General features: G+C 47.7%; 1 protein-coding gene across 1 annotated transcript in view; it reads left to right on the top strand.

The window, feature by feature from the left end:
* The window catches only part of ACSS1 (acyl-CoA synthetase short chain family member 1), a 968098-nt gene extending 958635 nt beyond the window's left edge, over nt 1-9463 (top strand). The window contains exon 14 of the mRNA XM_069606883.1: nt 1603-9463. Coding sequence (XP_069462984.1) covers nt 1603-1770 — 168 coding nt within the window. The 3' untranslated portion in view covers nt 1771-9463. The remainder of the gene's footprint in view (nt 1-1602) is intronic.
* The last annotated feature ends 11583 nt before the right edge of the window (nt 9464-21046 follow it).

Genomic DNA, 21046 nt, shown 5'->3' with positions numbered 1-21046 from the left:
CTGTAGCCTTCTAGGCCATTGAAAGTTAAGTTAGAGTGGCGGGAGCTTTCTGGAGTAGAGTAATTGATCTACCCCCCACCCATGCCAGCACTTACAGTTTTGTCGGTGTCTGGTGGCTTCATTGGCTTCCCCTGCTGACACCTGCAGACACATCTTGGAACCGCCAATGTCGGAGCCGCCCTTTGCCTTGGGGCCCTTAGCCGCAGGGGCTGCCGGGCAGAGGGCTGCCCTGGAGGGTTCGTGATATGTCGCCTGTGGACCAATCAGGGTGCGGGGGGAGGGTTGGGAGGCGGGATTGGGCTGCAGAGAGAGGGGGAGGATGGAGCACATACACACGAGATTGGAGTCACCTGATGGGACCAGTGGCAGAGGAGGCAGGCAAATGGGGCTGCAAGCACCTGGTGGGAGATTTAAAGGCTTCGGTGCACTTTTTTTTTTTCAAGCTAAACGCACATAAAGAGGGCACACGGACCAATGGGCTGCAGGGAGGGAGGGAGGCAACACGAACCACAACGGGGATGGCAGAAAACAAGGGCCACAAAAGCAAACAAAATGGAGCACATACATACAAGATGAGTCACCTGATGGGACCAGTGGCAGAGGAGGCAGGCAAATGGGGCTGCAAGCACCTGGTGGGAGATTTAAATCCTCCGGTGCACTTTTTATTTTATTTTTCCAAGCTAAACGCACATAAAGAGGGCACACGGACCAATGGGCTGCAGGGAGGGAGGGAGGCAACACGAACCACAATGGGGATGGCAGAAAACAAGGGCCACAAAAACAAACAAAATGGAGCACATACACACGAGATTTAAGTCACCTGATGGGACCAGTGGCAGAGCTATTGGTAGGGATAGAGGGAGAGGGCAGATATGTATGACTACATATTCGCCAGAATGATTTACTGAAAGGTGAACATTCCATGGGTGTAATAGTTGCAATTAGCTGCTTTTGGTGTCAATTTGGATTTGTTTAAAAATCCCAGGTTTCCAACAAACATTGTTTGCATTGCTGTACATTTGTGTTAAAAATGTGACCCTGTTTTTTGTGTACTATAAGGACTGATGTAATTTCCCATAGTATGAACTTTGTTTTGTTCCAGTCGTGGCATGAAGTGTATTAGGGAATTTGAGTCTGCACTTGACACATTGGGCCTCATCACGAGTCTGGCGGTAACCCTTAAATACGGCGGTAGCGCTATTACCGCCGCATTTAAGGGTCCGCCAGATCATGGCTTTGGCTGGGGGGAAATCCGCCGCAAAATTGCCGATTTTCAGCGTGATTACCGCCGGCCCAATGGGGAATGAGGAATTCCCGAATGGGCCCAATGGGGAATGGGCAATAACACTTCCGCCAAACCCGTGATCTGACGCTAATAGCGCCGGGGGGTTTGGTGGTAGGGCTATTAGCGTCGGCGTTACCGCCGAACTCGTGATGAGGCCCATTGTAGTAATCCTATTTGCTTTGCCAATGCTTGTTTTTGCTGTCCTTTCTCTTCCCCGGCAAAACAGCCGTGCTCGCTCATTGTTGGGGTTGCATTAGGAGTAAATGTAGTTTTGAAGTTCTAATTAAAATCTTTGCACACCTGTTTTCTCTTGGCAGGTGATGAAACGCCTCCCGAAAACACGCTCTGGAAAAATCATGAGAAGGGTGCTAAGGAAAATTATCACCGAGCAGCAGGACGAGCTTGGAGACCTGAGCACCCTGGAAGACCCCTCCGTCATCACAGAGCTTCTGGAGACCTACGCCAAATACAAGAGGGCGCAGTAGCGGTCTCCTTCTTGAAATCCTCTAGGGGTGCTGGTGGCGGTTCAATATAGAATGAAAGGCCTCTTAGTAGGGAAACGGGGCCATGCCAAATACTACACCTTGGAAATCTTGCACGGAGGGTATATTTTATCAGCCTCAACATTTCCAACATGATTATTTGTGCACACCCAAGCTGCACAATTAAGAAAGGTCAATTTTAAATTATGAAATGCGGTGCTTTTGTGTATTTATTGGGATAGCAAGGACAGCTTTGACAATATTCTCTGTACACGTGAAACTGGCTGACTGGTCAGTCCAGTGGCTGGGCGCCTTGCCTTAGCATAGGAGTGGCAATGACAGGCATATTAAGCAAATGTTGCAGGGAGGCATTGTGCCTGCAGCAGCAGGATTAAAACTATGGAGTTATTACATAGCAACAGGATTATTTTACACCGAATATGCATGTATGCACAAGAGTTCGGGAAGGGAGGCGGAAGGAACACATGCTATCTCCTCCACAGGCCTCTGTGGTAATGTTGAGAAAATGTACACAAAGCACTTTAGGGTTGAAACCCATTACAGGTCTCATAATTCCAAGCTGAATTCTAGCATACATGTTTGAAGACAGCAATCTTCACACTACCACTAGTGGAACCTATCCAAGCTAATTGGGTGCCCCAAATCCTCCTCACTACATTGCATTAGTAGTTCAGTTAAGATGACGCACAATTCACAGTGGGCAATTTCGTTTTTTTCTGGTTTATTTAACAGCAGGTAAATAAACAAACATATATATATTTATATATACATATGTACATAAATACATGATGTAAACACAAATTTGAAGGCATAGTAGATGCAGGTGACAAACTGTAGCAGAGAGGTCCTATAGTGCATCCTTCAACATTGTAAAAGGTACAACCTGTTGATCCAGCTGCATGAATCTGCTACTTGAAGGTCTGCCTAGAGCACGAGGTGTGCCATCTAGAAATCAGACTCTTCTTTTATGAGGGAAGAGTCAATTGTCAGGGATCACACATGATGGTGTGCCGGTGAATCTTCAGAACTCCACGGGCAAGGGTCCAACTTCACTATGCAATGTACTTGTGGGCCTGCAAATAGTGGACCACCCTTCTCTGCGGCACATACGGTGGAAAAAGGAGCAACTATTTTATGTATAATATTAGAGGGTACTTTATTTTATTTACCTATTTATTCTGTACCATGAATGAAGGAATATTTTAAATGAAGCCTTCAGAAAGATAAATCGACTCCTTTTCAGTGTGCCTTTCATGTGCCTCAGCCATATTTATTATATGTGCTGCTCTTAGCACTTTTCTGTTGTGCAATGCTGCATTTGTTCAACGTATCAGAAGGATGGGGTCTTGGCATCCTCACTAGAGGTGGCTTAAATTAAACCCCCAGGAGCTGACATTCTTTATTACAGCACTTTAAACATTTTCTTTTTGTCTTTCTTGTGCAGCATTGTGTGGTGGGTCAGAAGGATGAAACAGTCCAGGGTTCACCATGTTTCAACTGTGTTTATTAAAATTAAAGAGAAAAAGCTGCACTTCCCCTACTCTAAGGGTAGCCCTACCTAACACAACTAAAACTAGGGTGCTCATCCTCAGTGTACACGAAAAACAAGAGTCTGTCCCCAGTCCCAAAACTAACCTATCCTGAACCTACCACTAATTCTAAACATTTAAAGACCAGGAAAATGACTCCCTTCCCCTGCAATTGGAAAGGTTACTTCCCAATAGACTTTTTCGGTTTCAGTATGGAATATTCAAATAGCGTTCAGTTCTTTTAAAAGACTCACACATCCTTTGGATAATCCTTTTAGATTACTGAAAGTTCATTCTGCAGGGGTGTTGACCCTAACCTCTTCTGTGTCTTGATACTCTCAGGGTATTATCCCTCTTGCTCCTTTGGTTGTATACTATCCTCATCTCAAGGTTGTAGACCAGTAGTTTCTTCGCCGATTGTTCCTATTGACAAACAGTCTCTTTCTTTTTTAGTATGGGTTCTTGCTCAAAGAGATGACATCTTAGGTCTCCTAGTTACTGCATTTCTCCTTTGATTTATGTGTAATGTACCCAGTGCTTGGATTCACTCCTTTTATGCTCTTTGATATTATAAAGACAAGTTAAAAGAGCCCCATAGTTATTTTCACACTTCTTGGGTTTTTCAGCACCACTGGGATGAGTATAAGGGGTCCTGTAGTTATTACCATTCTTCTTATTGTATTGCCAGTTAGGGTATAGCCACTTTGTATAGCTGCCCCTCTCTCCGGGTCACCCGTACGTCCCGTTACCTTCCTAGGTTCGGGTACCCCTCACTGGGTTGGTGTCTCCTCTCAATACTTTGTTTCATCAGTGTAGGATGACTTCTGTGCTTTCCTTCGGTCTGTTCCACAGTACGGCTCTGCATACTTCTTGGACTGTGGTTCCGGCGTGGAGAAGGCCTTTCTCCCCTTCTTTCCCTTCTTCATTGTATGTCAGGTACACAGTGCTTCTCTCGTTTGTTTCTTCCGTCGGTACCGCCAGGGGTACCTCCACTCAGACAGCATCAGTTCAGAGAGGTTTCTCCTCTCACTCTGACCTCTGACTGTTTCCACTTATGATCGAATCCCTCCTCGGACACTCGTCCGTGGCAGAACCTCTTGGTTGGCTCTCTGCCTTCAGGTGTTTCTCTGACAACCATTCTTCCCTTCTGCTCGATAGAAGGGAGACCATCTTCTCTGTCTCCGCAGAAACCGCTCGAACTCCCGGGTCTCTCTCCATGTTAGCTTTGCTCCTCCCATCTTGAAGACTACAGTAAGTCTTCCCCAAGCTCCGGCCATAGTCCTTCCTTTGTGTTTGGACCAGGCTCTCTTTCACTTCCCTGGGCTTCCTGGTCTCAGTGCCAGGCAGTTGCTCATTCTTTATTACTCTCTGGGGCTTACTCGTGTTAGTACCAAATGGACACTCCTCAGTAGAGATACCACAGTAATAGTTTCAGAGGAATTCTGTTGAGGTCGATGTTAGCTTATTTGTCCCTTGAGTGAGATGCAGAGGGAGTTCCTTCTCAGGATCGAAGTCCCTAATCCCAAGGGGTAAGTCTCCCTGTGAGAGCCCGCTTTCCTCCACCGGTAGGGGGAATATTGCGTAGCAGGCTCACCTGCGCTCTGAAATGCTCTGAAACCCTTGTGTACGAGCGCGATAGAAATACAATATCCATATCAATACCTCCCTTGTCTTACAAGAAGAGGTTCCCCTTTGGGAAGAAGTGACTAAATCTCCTGATTCGTCACAATTATCAAGCTCTCACTCTCCTATAAATCCAACTAAATTACTTTCAGAGTACATGCTTCCTGAAACAAGCACTTACATGTACAGTTCCATGTCCATTGAAACCTTTAAATAGTTCTAAACTGGAAAACCCAGCCACATGGGTGACACATTATGGTGACATCTATGAGGAACCCATAAAAGGGGTGAACAAATAGATGGGATGTATGGTTGGATTACTGGGCAACTAGTGGGCAATATCGCACATCAGAGATATTGAAGGCCAGTCAATCGTAATCCTCCAATAAGAGGGCAGACCCCAACAGTATCCATATTGGCTTATACGTCAAACACAGATTTGTAGGCTCCCTAATTAACGAATGCATTTAACATTATAATAACTTCCAATTGACTGCGAGTGTCTGCAATCATGATACCTTTTATTAAAAATGAAAACGGAAGACTACCCAGTTCCTAATACCCAATGCCCTCATTTGATAACATCTCCTCTGTTAGGCAGAATCACTTGCAGTACCCTTTGGAAACAATACATGCAATTAGGACTACAAGTGTAAGCACAATTTCACCTTTGGTACAAGCCTGCACTACACAGTAAAGTGGTAGTGATGGCTGAGCAGCCAGACTTATCTCAAGAGTTTAAGTGAGCAGTAGAACAAGTTACACAAAGGACCAACTAATACAGTGATTCAAACAAACACAATTACTCACGGTTTCTTGGTAAAAGAATATACATTTATTTACTCAATCAGTTTGAAAACATTACACTAGCATGAGCAGCTCAATATCACACTAATAAACCACAAAAATCCAACCGGTAAGTAAATGAACAAGTTTTAGCTCCTGTGAAGTGGGAGCAAAATGGAACTTCAAATACTTATTAAAGGGATAAAAAGACAAGGTTATAAGAATAGACAGCCGAAATACATTCATAGGCATGGCAAAGGGCTTCAGTTAAATACAACCAGCAATTCGTCTCATAGGCCTGGGCCAAAGTCAATGGTTCAGAGTCTTTGTATAGGATAGCACAGTTCTGGTAGATAACGGTTAAGTCTTTGCCACGGAGTTTAGAAGAATTTGGCTAGGCGAAAAGTTTGACTAATGTTTAGGGAAGGACACGTCTTCGAAGTTGAGGAACGTTTCACGCACTTTCTCGATGGCTGAAAATAGTTCCAGACCACGTTTGCACAGTACCTTGTTAACAAAGAAAGCTGTAGCTGAGGCAGTTGTTCCTGGCAGTTCGAGCAGATCTCGCTGTTCCTGAGCTTCAGTCATGGGGACAAGAAGGAGGACGTCGGGAGGTTCCTGCACTGCCCAGGGATAGGGCCTAAAGCTGTAGCAAGACATTGGTTTAAGGTGTGAGTGCCTTAAAGTCCACAAGCTGGTTTCCTTCCCTCTGGCTATCCGGTTTTCAACAGCACTCTGATGAAAATTCGACCAGATGGGGACGGTGTCCAGGTGGCTTGCGAGTTGGTTGTTGCCACCAAACTCGAGGGAAGAAGTTAACCTTGAAGGGCTTCTCTGTTGATCGGAGTTTCAGGCCATTCGGACCTGCAGCAGGGCTTCACTGGTTGTCCAGGAGTTGCAGCAGTCCTCTTCCTTCGGTTCTTTCGTTCCAGTGGTCGACTCTGCTTTCCAAGTCCCAGACACCGGCTTTTAAACAGTTTTCCCCCCCTTTTATTCTAGCCTGGCTGTCAATCACACAGCAGGGTGGCTGTCCTTGCCGGACAGTCAGACGGCCAATCACGCCAGACGGTATTCAGCTCTCCTAGGAGACTAAGCACAGGGAGTTTCGGGCCCCTCCCTCACATCCTGTCCACCCCAGACACTCAGGCGCCAGAGGAGGGCTTCAGCACTGAAGCCCGCCAAAGTCCAATGAACAAAGGGACCAGACCTGGTTTGGCGTGCAGAGAAAAACACAAGAAGGACTTTTCCTAAAAGAAATGGCGAAAAAAGATGACCAGAGTCTATTTTTACAGACAGGTTTGGGGCGCCATATTGAAAAACATGGCTGACCCGATTTTTAGCTAACGTTGTTAGCGGTCGGGAAAAATCACGTTTATCTAAACCACTGCCACCAGCCATTTGAAGTAGGAAAAGGTAACATTTTACTGTTACACAAGTGTTTTGACTCCGGGGAAGCTAAGCAACCCCTCCAGCACTCTATAGGAAGATAGTGTGTGCTGGGTCAGTAAATTTAAAGAGACTAGTAAAGCCAATTTAACTTTACATGCTCTGGGAGACGGTAGTCAGTCCCAGAGAAGGTATTTAAACCATGGGAAGTCTGAAAGACCTCCCCGTGCCACTGCACTGAAGGTGCAATGTGGCACATAGAAAAAGATGAGTGGTTTTAAAATGCCATAACCAAAGAACACAAAAGTAAAACGCATTCAAAATGAAAAGTTAAAAGCCCCAACATATAGCAAAAGAGCTGGAGGGCTCTAAGGAAGAGGGAATTTAGCACTTGGGTGAGAATTTTCCCTAACATCCTCATAGGTCTATTGGAAGATATTCTGCCATTGTCTAAAAGATTGGACTAGTTAAAGCCAAATCTGGTCAGTCAGAGAATATGGGCTCAGAGCAGAGGTTTCAGAACATCGGAACAGGCCCTTAGTCGGTTATGTTTCAACTGAGAGGATGAATTCTCCTAGAATTCGTGATCATATCAATGGCTTATGACAGGGGGAATAGCACCAAACTCTGAGGCTGCCCGAAAAGAACTAGGCTGGCCTGAATCACTATTTTTCTTTGTTATTCAGTTGCACATCATTGATGATGCTACGGTGCAACTTGGCAAAGATGGATAATTAACTGGATCCTTTTCCATTTTGAAATGGGGGCGTCAAGAATGGTTGTTATCACCACTATTTTTAAAATTGTACGCAATCTCTCTTATGGACAAATTGCTCCCAATGACTCTCCTTAACCTGAGAGAGGTTATTAGGCAAATACCTCTAATCATCTAACGGGATGATACAGCATGTAGGCCAAGAACTATTAATGCCCTCCAATTGTTAATGAATGCATATGATCCCTATATACACTACATACAAGGATTTACCATGTCATAAAGTCTCAGGTTAGTGTGATGGGACAAAAAAAAAAAAGATGACTATTGTTTCCTTTTCTCTGGTTGGCGATTAAACCAATTAAGGATTTTATTTTTCACCTGGGTGCCTATTTTGCAGAAAATTAGATGTTTCACCTACATAGAGACTGGCAATCAACATGTGCCAGGCAAACTGGGCAATAATGAACTTTGCAGAGTTTTAATAATCATCCTGTTGACATGTTGCTACGTGTTTACAATTCGAAAACAAAGCCATTATAATATGGGGAGCCTAGGTCTGAGGTTAGGAAAAGAGAACAAGATTCAAATAGTAGAACATTTATTTCTAGGAGGTTCCTAGAGCTAACAAAATTTAGCAGCATATTTTGATGTTAATGAAGAGTTGGCTCAAAGCTAGATAGAAATAATTGTAAAGGCGACTGATATATGGCTATCGCTATAGAAAAAAAGAAATTGTGCTGACCTGAAGCAAATTAATTTATTGGAATTTTTTGCAAGTGATCTGGTAGAGAAGATTCCATAGTTCAAATATGGGATGGGTGAACTCTTAAACATAGATTACTTCAACTGTTTTTAAATGGCAACTACAAACAAGACGACATTAAGAGATGTATGTTCGGATTCATTGAGGAGAAATACTTTTTCAAAGAGTCCAATAGGAACTATGCTATAGTAGCTACTTTTAACAAAATTGAAGGTTAAATTCTGTGGACAAGCTCCGTACAGCAGCAAAGGCTGTTGAGCCACTTGAGATTCAAGTGCTTACCCAAATGAAGCGCATTTGTCAGATGGGCAGGTAATGGCCACTGTAATGGATGCTGCCCTTTGTGTCTGGACACCCTGAAAGCAGTGTGCACTTTACCCCGTTACCCCACTCTGTAGTGAAATTAGGCAGAGAACTGTAATTCCAATTTTAAAATCGTGAGCATGTTCTCAGTGCCTGTTTTTTTGTATTTACAGTTCATCCATCGGAGAAAAATCTAAATTATGATTCTTACATGGTTATATTACCTCTGCATTGACGAAAAGGTGGAGAGAAGAAACCGGTATTTAGAATATATGGAATTTTGGCTCAGGGTGCCTCTCTGAGATACATGTGCACAGATCATTTGTGTATTTGTTATCGTGCAATGCTAATGTGTTCCGCTCTTGTTTTTTGGGGGTAAAGTTTTAATGTTAGGATAGGAAAACCTAGCCAGGAATTACATTTAAACACTCTCCAGGGAAAGTTTAACAACATATTTTTATGATAATCCTTTTCTATCGATTGTAAATTTGTATGTGCATTTTATGTATGTGTATTGTATGGACTTTTAATGTTTTCGGAATAATAAAGAGAATGATTGATTGAGAAGACCCAGCGTCTCACTTTCTCGTTAACATCTCCTTCATTATCAACCCTTCCAGTGCCCGCAGCCCTGAGTGTAAGTCCCTGTGGCTGCCTAAGACTTTGGGTGTGTTCAGATTTCCAGCTCAATGCCTCCGATTCAGGATGTGTCCAGATGGACTCAGACATAATAAGTCGACGTTTAGGCTTTTTTTAGGCGATGTATATAGACCCTATGCTACTCAAAGGTTTAAGAACATTGTATGGTCCACATAAAGTGTTTGTGAAGAAGTTACATGTTCCGGAAATTCCCCCTTTTTTTCCCCAGCAAACGGACTGCCACTTAAATCTGCACACAGGCAGTATTTATCACTTCTGGATAGCCTATGCATGCCAGTGTTCGTGAGCAACCAACATTGCTGTGAACACTCTGTGGACTATGTTTTGCCTCCATATCCTTCTACAAGTCCTGCAGGTGGCATGGTAACTTGACTGTATCGAGCATGGATGGGTTTTAATATGTGCTAGCAGGTCTTACCCTTTAATAATTTTCAAGTAGAGAAATGAGTACTTTCAAAGGGTTGGGGGCGAGGGAAGGGTACAATGTCCTTTCATCGCCTGCAATTTCATCCCCTGACATTTTAAAGTGTATATTACGACGAATATGATCATCACATTCTTTAGGGGGGGGTAGGAAAGGGCAGATAAGGGTTTGGGGGTAGGGAATAGCTTAAAATAAGTGAGGGAGAGGGGTTTTGGGGTAACCCCCCAAAAAAAGAAAATCGATGAGCGTTTTTGTTAGAATGCACACGTTAAAATGCCAGGGGATTAAAGTGCAGGCGATGAAATGACACAGAACCGAGGGAAGCACTCAAATCTGTAAAGACAATACCAGTCAAGAAGCCGTGAGGGAGAGTATGCAATAGAGAAATAAAACGAAGCCGGTGGCGAGAATGGAAATAGCCTAGGGGTTTACAAACTAAACAAACAGGTTGTGCTCTAAGGGGGTGAGTGAGGTAAACAGAAAGGTCTCATTGTTTCCCACAATAACATTTTTCTGAGGGTTTGCTACAATTCTTGGTCATTAAGGTGGAAACATTACTCACAAGGCAGTGGCCTTTATTTGCCAAGCTGAAACAGTGAACTATTAACAAATACGAAACAAGAGGCAACATGCATGGGTGTGGCAAAAAAGAGGTACACAGATTGGCTGCTAGATGCACAAAAGCTAACCTCTGGACAAGCGGACTTCATAAGGCATGTGTGAGCACAAGACAAACACAAACCATCACAGGAAATGTCACGAACAAACTACAGAAACTACGGGTTCAAATCAGAGAACATGTTTAGAAATGAATGACAGACTATATAATTAGGAAATACTAACCAAAGCAAGGAGGGCTATTGCTTGGAAAATCAATAAGGACTGTGAGCAGAAGGACATGCGACTGACAAGTAGGGGCACTGGAGATGGAGGGTGAGCTCATAGGAGACTGGGGGCAGGAACACCGTAAACTACAAGCAAGGACATTGGTCTAGAGAGAGCACTGTGAACTGCAGACAAGAGCACTCTTGAGTGTGGGCAAGAGCAAAGGGGAACAATGCAGGCACACTGGAGACCAGGGACCAAGGCTATAGCGACGTGGGTCAGAAATGGAGACTGGAATCTTGGAGCAAGAGCATTAGAAAGTGGGAGAGAAAGTAAAGATAACAGAAGAAGGACCAGTACACTGGACAATACTAGCAAATCACTGGAGACTGAGAGCAGCAACAGATCTCAGCCGGCATATTGCCTCACAGGGCAGTACAGCTGTGGAAGAAAAGGAGGAGCTGCTGACGTATTCCAAGGTGGTCAGTGGACTTCAGAAGTCTGGAGTCCAGTGCATAGGAAAACACCTACCAGTAATTGAGGAAGGTTGGACATAATGCCATGCCAGGGGGAAAAAAAGCAGAGTAAGGAAGAGACATAGTGGATGGATCTAAGACACAGATGAACATGGAGATCTTTGAGACTTAAGACCTGTGTGCAGCGTGAAAAGCACCACACAGGGATAGAGTCAACAGCATAGCTAAGCTGAAACGAAGGTGAAAAGGACCTTCCATGGAACAGCAAGCTGGACCCTACACCTTTTATGTTACAGTGCCAGATGCATAGCAAGCTGGGGTGATAAATCCCTGATCACACTGTGTTAGAACTGAATAACGGGTCTCACAGGTGGTCTCAATAACACGCCAACTCCCAGAGAAGGTTCAAGGGTTTTTATTTTCGATTCAGCAATGAGCCTAATGGTGGGCCATCTGTTTAACCTGGGAAGGTGCAGTCCGTCCCTAACACAGGGATCCCTCGATCCTGGATTGCTGCTAGAGATGGATAACGCCCATCTAAGAAACCTTCTGCCTTTTGGTGAGTGCCTAAATGCTATTGCCTGGTCGCAATTGTACGATGGGACCGAAAAAAAAGTCTGACCGTACAAAAAGTCCAAAAAATGCTACCACCAAAGGTTCGAACAGCAAAAGTTCGAACCTTTGGTGGTAGCATTGTAGGTAAGTATAAAAATAAAAGACTGCAGGGGAGTCCCCCGCAACACCCCACGCACTATACTGTGTGGTCCACCTTACTGACTCTGTTTACACAAGCGGGCGCTATATCCCTGCAACCATAAAGTGCCAATGGAGAATGAGCAGGGTGCTGTGAGATGTGACATGGGGAGCTCGGCACTGTATTTTGTACGGCAGATCAAGCTGGGCAATGCATCCCATGAGACATAGTGTGAGGTGCAGAGTAAGCAGGATTTCTAGTGCTGGATACACTGTGTGAGAACTGCCTAGGGAGCTGAATGTTATAACCCTGAACAGTGTAGTGCAGGCTGAACTGCATGAGAAGTTGGCTAGTGAACTCGGTACAATGTCCCTGGATGGAAGAATACATTGGGTGCTAAGTCAAAAAGCATGCTAGGCAAAGTATCAATGAGACTGAGAAGTCAATAAGCTTGGTTTCCGCTATAGCCCTGAGAGGAGAATAAAAGAAGTGTGCTGAGCAGGGGCGTTGCTAGGGGGGGGCTAAGGGGGCTATAGCCCCTGATCTTTTGGTTGTAGCCCCGGATAGAATCTCAGGAGCTACAGCCAAAAGACTAGCTAGCCCCCAGTCCCAACAGTTCCGACATCAGCTTAGCCCCGGGTCTTTTCCAGACCTAGAAACTCCCCTGGTGCTGAGCGTTATGTCCCCATGACTGGTAAAGAAGCGTGCTGGATGCACAGACATTAGCTGTCCAGCACAAACAATTCAATATTCATTAATTCGGTTGAAATGCGTTTATTTTGCAAAACAAATGGGCCCAAGGTGTAGGATGGACAGGGTAGAAGGGGGTGGAATTTTTAAAGGAAACTAAAAAGGTGCCTTTCTAACTTGCTTGAGAACGATAATCTGTCAGTCATCCTTCTTTCTTTCACTCACAGTCAACAAGTCACTCGCAGTCAGTGGGGTTTTTAGTGTCCTCCGCATTTCAGTCACGGTTGGCCTCAGTATTTCTGCTGCTGTATATGTAGCCAGGACGCCGAGATCTACTTAGGTGGATCCCCCCACTTATCAGACCGGTTGCCATAGTTGCAAGTTCGGGATGAAAAGGTGCACCCTCCATAGGACCTTTCTACGGCCCTTTCCAGCTTCCTGATCAGACCCCATTCCTCCTATATCCCCCTTCTCCTCTTCCTACTCATTGCCCCACAATGGTTGTGCCCTCTTCACCCCCACTCCCAGCTTTCCTTCCCCTCCAGATACCCTTGGCTGGGGGCCTGAACATAATAATTGCAGCATGAAACACCACCAGGACAGACAGGCAAGAAATCAACTCATTTAGACATCGAGTTCTGTTGCCCAGGAGGGTCAGTGTCCCCATACCAAGGCATGGGACACTACCGTTGGGAGCCATGAAGAACTGTGAGTGGCTTTGCTTGAACCATTCAGAGTAATACAACCGTGACCACAAAATGTTGTAGAGTGAGGAACTTGAGCTCAGGGCCCCGGTTTTACCTTTAAAATAGGGTTTGAATATTCCTCATCAGTGACTTGTGTTTTTCTTGGACTGCCGCACTGTTATGCTGAAACATATCCTTGTTCTATTAAAACTCCTCCTATAGCCCTATAGCCCTTAAACCCACCTGCGAATTCTGCATAGTAAATGAAAGTTATGTCCGATTTAGTGGTCTTCTGTTTAATGTCTGACCAGTGACATTATGACATGATAGACGAGAAAGAATGTGAATGTGAACCCCTCAGTGAGATTCTGCCTGTGAGAGTTTAAGAAAGATGGCTCCATCGGAGGTGCAAATCTCTTTTAGTAAAGTGATGGAGTGAACTTTCCGCGCTGAAGCGTAACCACTGGGAATCGCTACCATTCCATGAATCCTTGGGTTCCTGTACTATTACAGGAGGAGTCCGGCCATATGCAAATCAGTCTTTACTTGAAAGCGAGTCTTCCATCCTGGACTGCTAGACCATGTCCTCTCTGCATGGCAACACAAAGCACTCCAGGAATACTTTAGCCTCATCAGTGAGCTGCACCTTACGTCCCTAGGCACAGCAAGTCGAGTCCCACATGTACACATGCATATCTCATTTAGGGAGACCCACTGAGACAAAAATTCAACATTAATAGATGGAAATGCTCGAGCCAATGCTTAGAGGCAACAGATGGGAAACTCATAGAAAAATACATATTACCCCCAAAAACGAGGTTGCCAGTTCAGAAGCAAATGGTGCAAGACATTAGCACGCGATCAGTAGCTATGACTACAAAGCCATGCTTAAAATGTATCATAAGGAGAGGCCACCAGGGGGTGCGGAGCATGCCAGACGTGTGAGGCTCGCGCTCCTCCAGCCCCGCAGGGCCTAGTTTGCTGTTCCAGTCCCTGGCCGGGATTATTCATTGAGGCCGGAGAGGACCTGCGCCCGGGGCGGTCAGTCCCACCGAGACTGTGGACAAAGGGATCTAGCCCAACACAGACCCAAGCCAAGGTGCCAGGGGAAGGCTCCCTGAAGGACGCCAGGAGGCTGTGACCAGCCCGCGCCTGGGATCCCGGGAGCGGCTCCTCTAGCTGTGCCATCGATCCACTGGGGGACCGTGGTGAGGCCCGAGGGGTTGGGGACCCCCCCCACACCCACAGAACACGCCTGGAGGCAGTGCCCCTGGCTCATAGCCCCGGACGTAGGGCGCTGTGACCAAAACCCTGCCGAGACGAAGAGCCGCGGGAGCCCGGCGGCGGTGTGAGGCATAGTCCAGGCCCCCCACTCATAGACCGTACACCAGAGCAGGGGAGTGGAGGCTAACACCCCCGGGACCACAAGCGCTGCCCACCGGAGCGGAGTGGGAGCCCCCCCCAATCTACTCCCGAACGGAGATCCACAAGGACGCCGGCGACCTGGACCAGTGTGCGCCAAGGATCCCAGAGGAGTCTCGCATTGCTGCGCCATCGGCCACCCCGGGAGGCCGCGGTGGGGCTGGAGAGATTGGAGTCCTACCCCGCACCCACAGAACACATTGGATGGTTGAGCACCAGAGGTGCCGCCCCCGCGCACATAACACAGCCTGGGCCCCCCACCCATACACAGCACACCGGAGTTGAGGCGGGGATCCAGTAAGACTTGAAGAGCCCCCCCAACCGAACCGGGCAGGGGCCCTCCAACCCACCCCGAGCAGGGAGGCCTCCAGGGTGATCTGCACACGGTGGCGCCAACAAGAGGAGGAGCCTGGGCCTAGAGCGTCGGCCCGTCCCGAAGACAGTAACCAAGAGAAGGCGAGGAGACGGTGGGTGGAAGAGGGACAGTGAGGATACATCGGTGGGGTGCTGCTCCCTCTCTCTCTGTCCCCCGTGGCCTTTCCGGGGCTACAACCCTGTGCCCAGCTACCCCAGAAAGAGGGACAAGGCGGCTTCCACCTCATCAGCGGCACCTAGTCTCCCCCAGTCCACACAGCAGAGGCACACCGTAATAAGTAGGACACGGCCTCTGGTACCCCGACAACGAAGAGGGGCCGGGGCCACCTTGCAGAACCCTGGGATCCCAACAGGGGAGTCCCGCTATAGGTACCACACCAGGAGGCACCAAAAGAGCAACATCCTGGAGCGGAACCCCACCACCGGGGCAATTGGTTCCCTCCAAAGTATTCAACCGCTCACAAACAGTTCCGAGTGAGGCCTACGGAGCCACCATGCCCTCAGGTTGCGAACCCCCCCCCCCACAGCGCTTACTAAGGATGACCTCGAGGACATTCTTCAGGAGATCAAAGCTATCCGCATCGACATACAGGCCTCTATAGTGGACCTCAGAGGAAGAGTGGATACCTTGGAGGAAAACATGGAAGGAATGGAAACTAACCACCTTCAGACAGACCTGCTGGACATGAAATATGAGGCGAGGCTAACAGACCTAGAAATGAGAGTGGAGGATATAATCTTGAAGATGGACAACCTGGAAAACAGGGAACGCCGAAATAACCTACGCATTATGGGCATGACTCAGCAAAGAGGGGAGACGGCAGCTGATGTGGGGAGGAAAGTCCAAGGTCTGATCAACCAACTTTTTACTCCAGAAGGGGGTAAGGAAGTCCAGATGGAGAGAGCACATCGAGGTGGAGGGGCGGAGGAGGAGGCCCAAGGTCCATTGTGGTGCATTTCCTCCGTTATAGAGAGAGAATGGAGGTCCTGGAGAAGGCAAAAAGGCTTGAGAGCTTCATCTTTGAAGGTGACACAATTAAGATCTACCAAGACCTGTCCACCCTCACGCTCACCCGCAGAAGAGAGTGTCGCCCGCTCACCCAGTGGCTCACCAGCCAGGACTTAAGATACAGGGGGTCTTTCCCATTTGCCCTTTCTTTCAAGCAAACTTGTGTAGATTACAGGGTGACTAGCGGCAAAGAAGCCACGCAATTTCTCCAAGTGCTCAAGGGTGACGTCCCGGAGGAAGGACACGATGAGGGCATACAAGCATGGCCAGAAACCAGGAGACAACCTGAGGTCCCCTGGTCCACAAAGAAGAAGATAAAGGGCAGAAGAAAATTCAAAAAACCAAATACCTCAATGTCAGAGGCCGGGGAGGACTAGGCGAACAAAGACTTACCATCAGGGAGTGAAAGGGCACCAGTTTGGCAATACCGGCCGGGGATACAGAGTTTATTAAGGGACCTGCGGTGGATGGACATACATTCACCCTGGTGGATTGCCCGTTAGGCAGGCGTCCCAAACGGGGGATGGGGTAGGGAGGGGGGAGGGAGGCAGGGAGAAGGGTTCTCGGGTCCAGAACCGATCCTGCTCTGTAAGGGAACAAGGCAACTTCCACAGGACCGGGGGAAAAGATGAACGCAAGGCAAAGAACCAATGACAGTCAATGAGAGGAAGGGCCGGGTCGAGACCCTTAGAATGGGCTCTCTCAATGTTAAGGGGCTTAACTCCCCAACAAAGCGCTCTCTTTTGTGGAAGGAAATGAAAAATGCGAGAGTAGATATCTTCTTCGTTCAGGAAACTAGAACAGTGAAGGGGGAGGAGAGGGCTATCCCGGGATCTCATGTGGGTCAGACATTCTGGGCATCCGGCCACACTAAGAGAGGTGGAGTTGGCATCATTCTACACAGGAACCAAAAGCTGACCGAGGTGACCCAGTGGGGAAAGGAGGATGGGAGAGCCATGGTGGTATCGGGCAATTTACACAACTCCAGAGTCACCCTAGCCGCCATATACTGCCCTAATGTGGGACAGATGGAATTCATCCAAGAAGTCCTTGGGGAGGTGATGGCCAAAGCGGAAGGGCACCTCCTCCTGGGGGGGATTTCTATATGTGGGCGAATCGGGAGTTGGACCACAGTGGTAAGGCCATTCCCCCAGGTAGTAGAGGGGGACGACCATACTGAGGGTTTCGGGATCTAATGTGGAAGCAGGGACTGGTGGACATATGGAGGGAACTCCATCCTATCGGAAAGGGATACACCCTCTACTCCGCAGCACACGGTACTAGGACAAGAATAGACTACCTATTTACGGGGCACCAGCATATGAGCAGAATAGACGCCTGTGAGATCCTCCCGGTCAGCTGGTCGGACCACAACCTAGTCTGGTCTGACATTAGCATATCGGGCCTAAAACCCAGGGAATCACTATGGAGATGTAATGACTTTCTTCTGAGGGAGGCGGTTTTCAAAGAGGAGATGATTACGGCGATCAGAGAATATTTCGAACTAAATGACACTGGTGAAGTTGACCGGGAGATAGTATGGGAGGCGGTGAAGGCAACCTGGAGGGGTAGGTTGAATAGTGAAGGGGCTTCCAAAAGGAGGGTGAGGACCCTCCTGGCCAACAGGCTGAGGTCGTAGATTCTCACACTGGAGAGGTCGGAAGGGAAGGGGGAGGCAGAGAGGGAGAGGGATCTGGGCTCTGCGAGAGGGATGAGGCAAGAATTGAGGGAACTAGAGATGGACAAAATTGTAGCTGGACTCCAACACCTACGCCAAACATATTACGAAAAAGGTGACGAGGCCGACACCATGTTGGCAGCTAAACTCTGAGGTCAGCGGGCTGACAGATGGGTGGCAAGAATTGTAAGTGGTGAAGAGGCGGAAAGATCAGATCCGGAAGGCATAGCTGAGAGGTTCGCCGGCTTCTATGAAACCCTATATGGGAAGGAGAGGGAGGCAGAGAAGGAAACACTCGATGCATATCTCAATGGGATCACCCTCCCCACCCTTGGAATCCTAGAAGCAACCGCCCTTGACGCCCCGATAACAGAGGAGGAGGTACTCGAGGCAATATCAGGCCTGAAGCTGGGAAGGGCCCCGGGAGAAGATGGGTACACTGCAGGCTTTTACAAGGCCTTCGCAGGCCAACTGGCGGGGTTCCTGGCAGGTCTATTCTCCAACATTATAACCACAGGGAGGGCACCCCCATCCTTTGGTAAAGCACTAATCACAGTGATCCGAAGGAGGGGGAAGGACTGAGCAGACTGTCGCTCTTATAGACCAATCTCACTCCTGAACGTGGATGCAAAACTATTCACCAGGATTATTGCCACGAGGATAGATGGTCATATGCCGGGGTTAATCCACTCTGACCAGGTGGGCTTTATACAGGGGAGGCAGGGGCGGACACCCTTCGTAAGACTCTGCATGTCATGAGGGAAGCGGCACTGAAGGGGGGGATAACCCGGTCCTGGTAGCCATCGACGCCGAGAAAGGCCTTCGACCGTATGGACTGGGGGTTCTTACATGTGGTACTCGAGAAGCTGGGTTTTGGAGTGGGTATTAGACAAGCCATTAAGGCCCTATACGCAGCCCCTTCTGCTAGAGTCACGGTCAACGAACATCTGTCACGCATCTTTCGCCTCCAAGGAAGGACGAGGCCGGGCTGTCCCCTCTCCCCGCTCCTGTTCGCCATGACCATGGAGATACTGTCAGAATACCTCAGAGGTTCCCCGATGGTACGGGGTATAGACATAGGAGACCGTACCTTCAAACTCGGCCTTTGTGCAGACGATATTCTGCTACACCTGAGGGATCCCACTAGATCAGTCCCTGCCGCCCTGCAGGTCATTCAACAGTTTGGTCTCTTTAAAAGCTTCAAGGTAAACATAGGCAAGTCTATGATCTTCCCTTTTGCTCCAGACATGGAAAGGAATTTGGCTGAATTGATCCCCTTGGGTCTACAAATTTGCACCGAGGGGATACAATACTTGGGGATTAATATTGTCAGACCCAATGAGGATTTGAGCCAGGCAAACTACCCCCCTCTGTTTGATAGATTGTTCAGGGACATGGAGGGTTGGGCGAAGGGGCAAATTTCATGGATGGGAAGAATAAATGCCATAAAGATGAATCTTCTCCCCAGGGTGGTATATGTATTCCAGATGCTGCCACAGGAGGCCCCGGAATTCTACCTCAGAGAAGCCAAAAAGCGAATAACCAAATTCATATGGCAGGGCCAGAGACCTAGAGTAGGATATGCGACCCTCACCCTCCCCAAAGAAAGAGGGGGAGTAGTCCTCCCAGACTTGCGAACATACCATAGAGTGGCCCAACTTAGGGCGCTGGACCCACACCTCAGGGAGGACCCCAACAAACAATGGGTCTACCTCGAAAAATGTTACCTGCATCCAGTCACGGGAGGCAAATGGTTATGGGTCCCATTGAAGAAGTTACCAAAAAGAATCAGGGACCACCCCATACTCGGAACAATGTGGAAAGCATTGGCAGGGAAGGGAACCAGAGAGAAGGTGACCACTTGGCCCTCACCACTGAGCCACATATGGTCCACGGCAGTCCTAGAAGAAATCCCAGGCCATGAACATTACCAGTCCTGGTTCGACGCTGCACTATGTAGAGTCGGTCAGTTGGTAAGGGAGGACACCTTCATAACCATTCAGGAGCTTGAGGAGGCGCTGGGAATTGGTAGACTCTCCCAACTCCAATATTTACGGCTCAAGGGAGTCTTAATGAAACCGAAATTAAAGCCATGTATACAAAGAAAGCTTACTCCGGTCGAACAAATCTTAGACTCTCATGTAGAAATGAAAGGACTCATCTCCCTCCTTTACGGAGCACTTATGATCCCCCGAGAGGGAACCACCAAAAGCCTTAGAAGAAAATGGGAGAGGGACCTGGGCTGAAGAATAGGGATGGTCTCTGGGGACCAATCTGTATTAGGGCATTCAAGACTTCTATCTCCTGCCAATATAAGACACATGCCATCAACCTTTTTCATAGGTGGCAGTATGACCCGATCACTCTCTCTAAGATGTTCCCTGACGTCGTTCCGGTGTGTTGGCACGGATGTGGTGAAAAAGCCAACTATTGCCACATGTAGTGGTCATGTAAGAAAGTTCAAGCTTACTGGTCAGAAGTCCTAAGCTGGCTAAAGGAGGCGGGAGAGGGGGTTTATCCACAAGACCCAATCCTTTTGATGTTTGGATTGCAGCTAAGGGATAAACACTGGGAAAAACACTCGGACCTGTCACATTCGTTACTCTTGGCAGCTCGAGTGGCCCGGGCTAGAACATGGAAGAGGGCCGCCCTCCCCACGAGAAGAGAGTGGGTTGCAGTGGCCAAGGACATTTACTTCATGGAAAGACTTACGGCGGTGATACAGGGCTCAAGTGCCCAGATAGAGATGGACTGGCTACAGTTTATGGAGGTGTTTGTCCACACAGAGGACATGCCTGGAGAATCACATGGGCCCTCAACCCGGCCCGAAACCTGCCACAGTACATAATACTTTGCTCCAGACTTGGGGGAATTGGCTAGCCACCGACGGCCTTAAACCCGGCCGTAGTTGCCCAAGGAGATTTACTAGGAACAAGCTGTTCCTGTGTCCCGAGACAATGGGTTCGGGGGGATGGGGAAGGATGGGTGAATACATCAGGGAATTATGGTTTGTTTTTGGAGTTATGCTGGGCACCTGCCCAAATGTTTACATGCTGTATAAGCTCTCTGTTGCCCTTAAAAACCAATAAAAATTGATTTAAAAAAAAAAAAGTATCATAAGGCCATCTGGGCAGCAATACATTTCGCTAGTTGTCATGGTCATCTCATCTGCCACTGATCGACATCCTCTCATGTATTTCTAGCAATAAAG

This window comes from Ambystoma mexicanum, chromosome 4p (genome assembly GCF_040938575.1).
Source record: "Ambystoma mexicanum isolate Mex_15411 chromosome 4p, UKY_AmexF1_1, whole genome shotgun sequence".
Taxonomy (NCBI): domain Eukaryota; kingdom Metazoa; phylum Chordata; class Amphibia; order Caudata; family Ambystomatidae; genus Ambystoma; species Ambystoma mexicanum.
The sequence above is the reverse complement of the archived record's forward strand: the minus strand, read 5'-3'. Positions and strand labels throughout refer to the sequence as shown.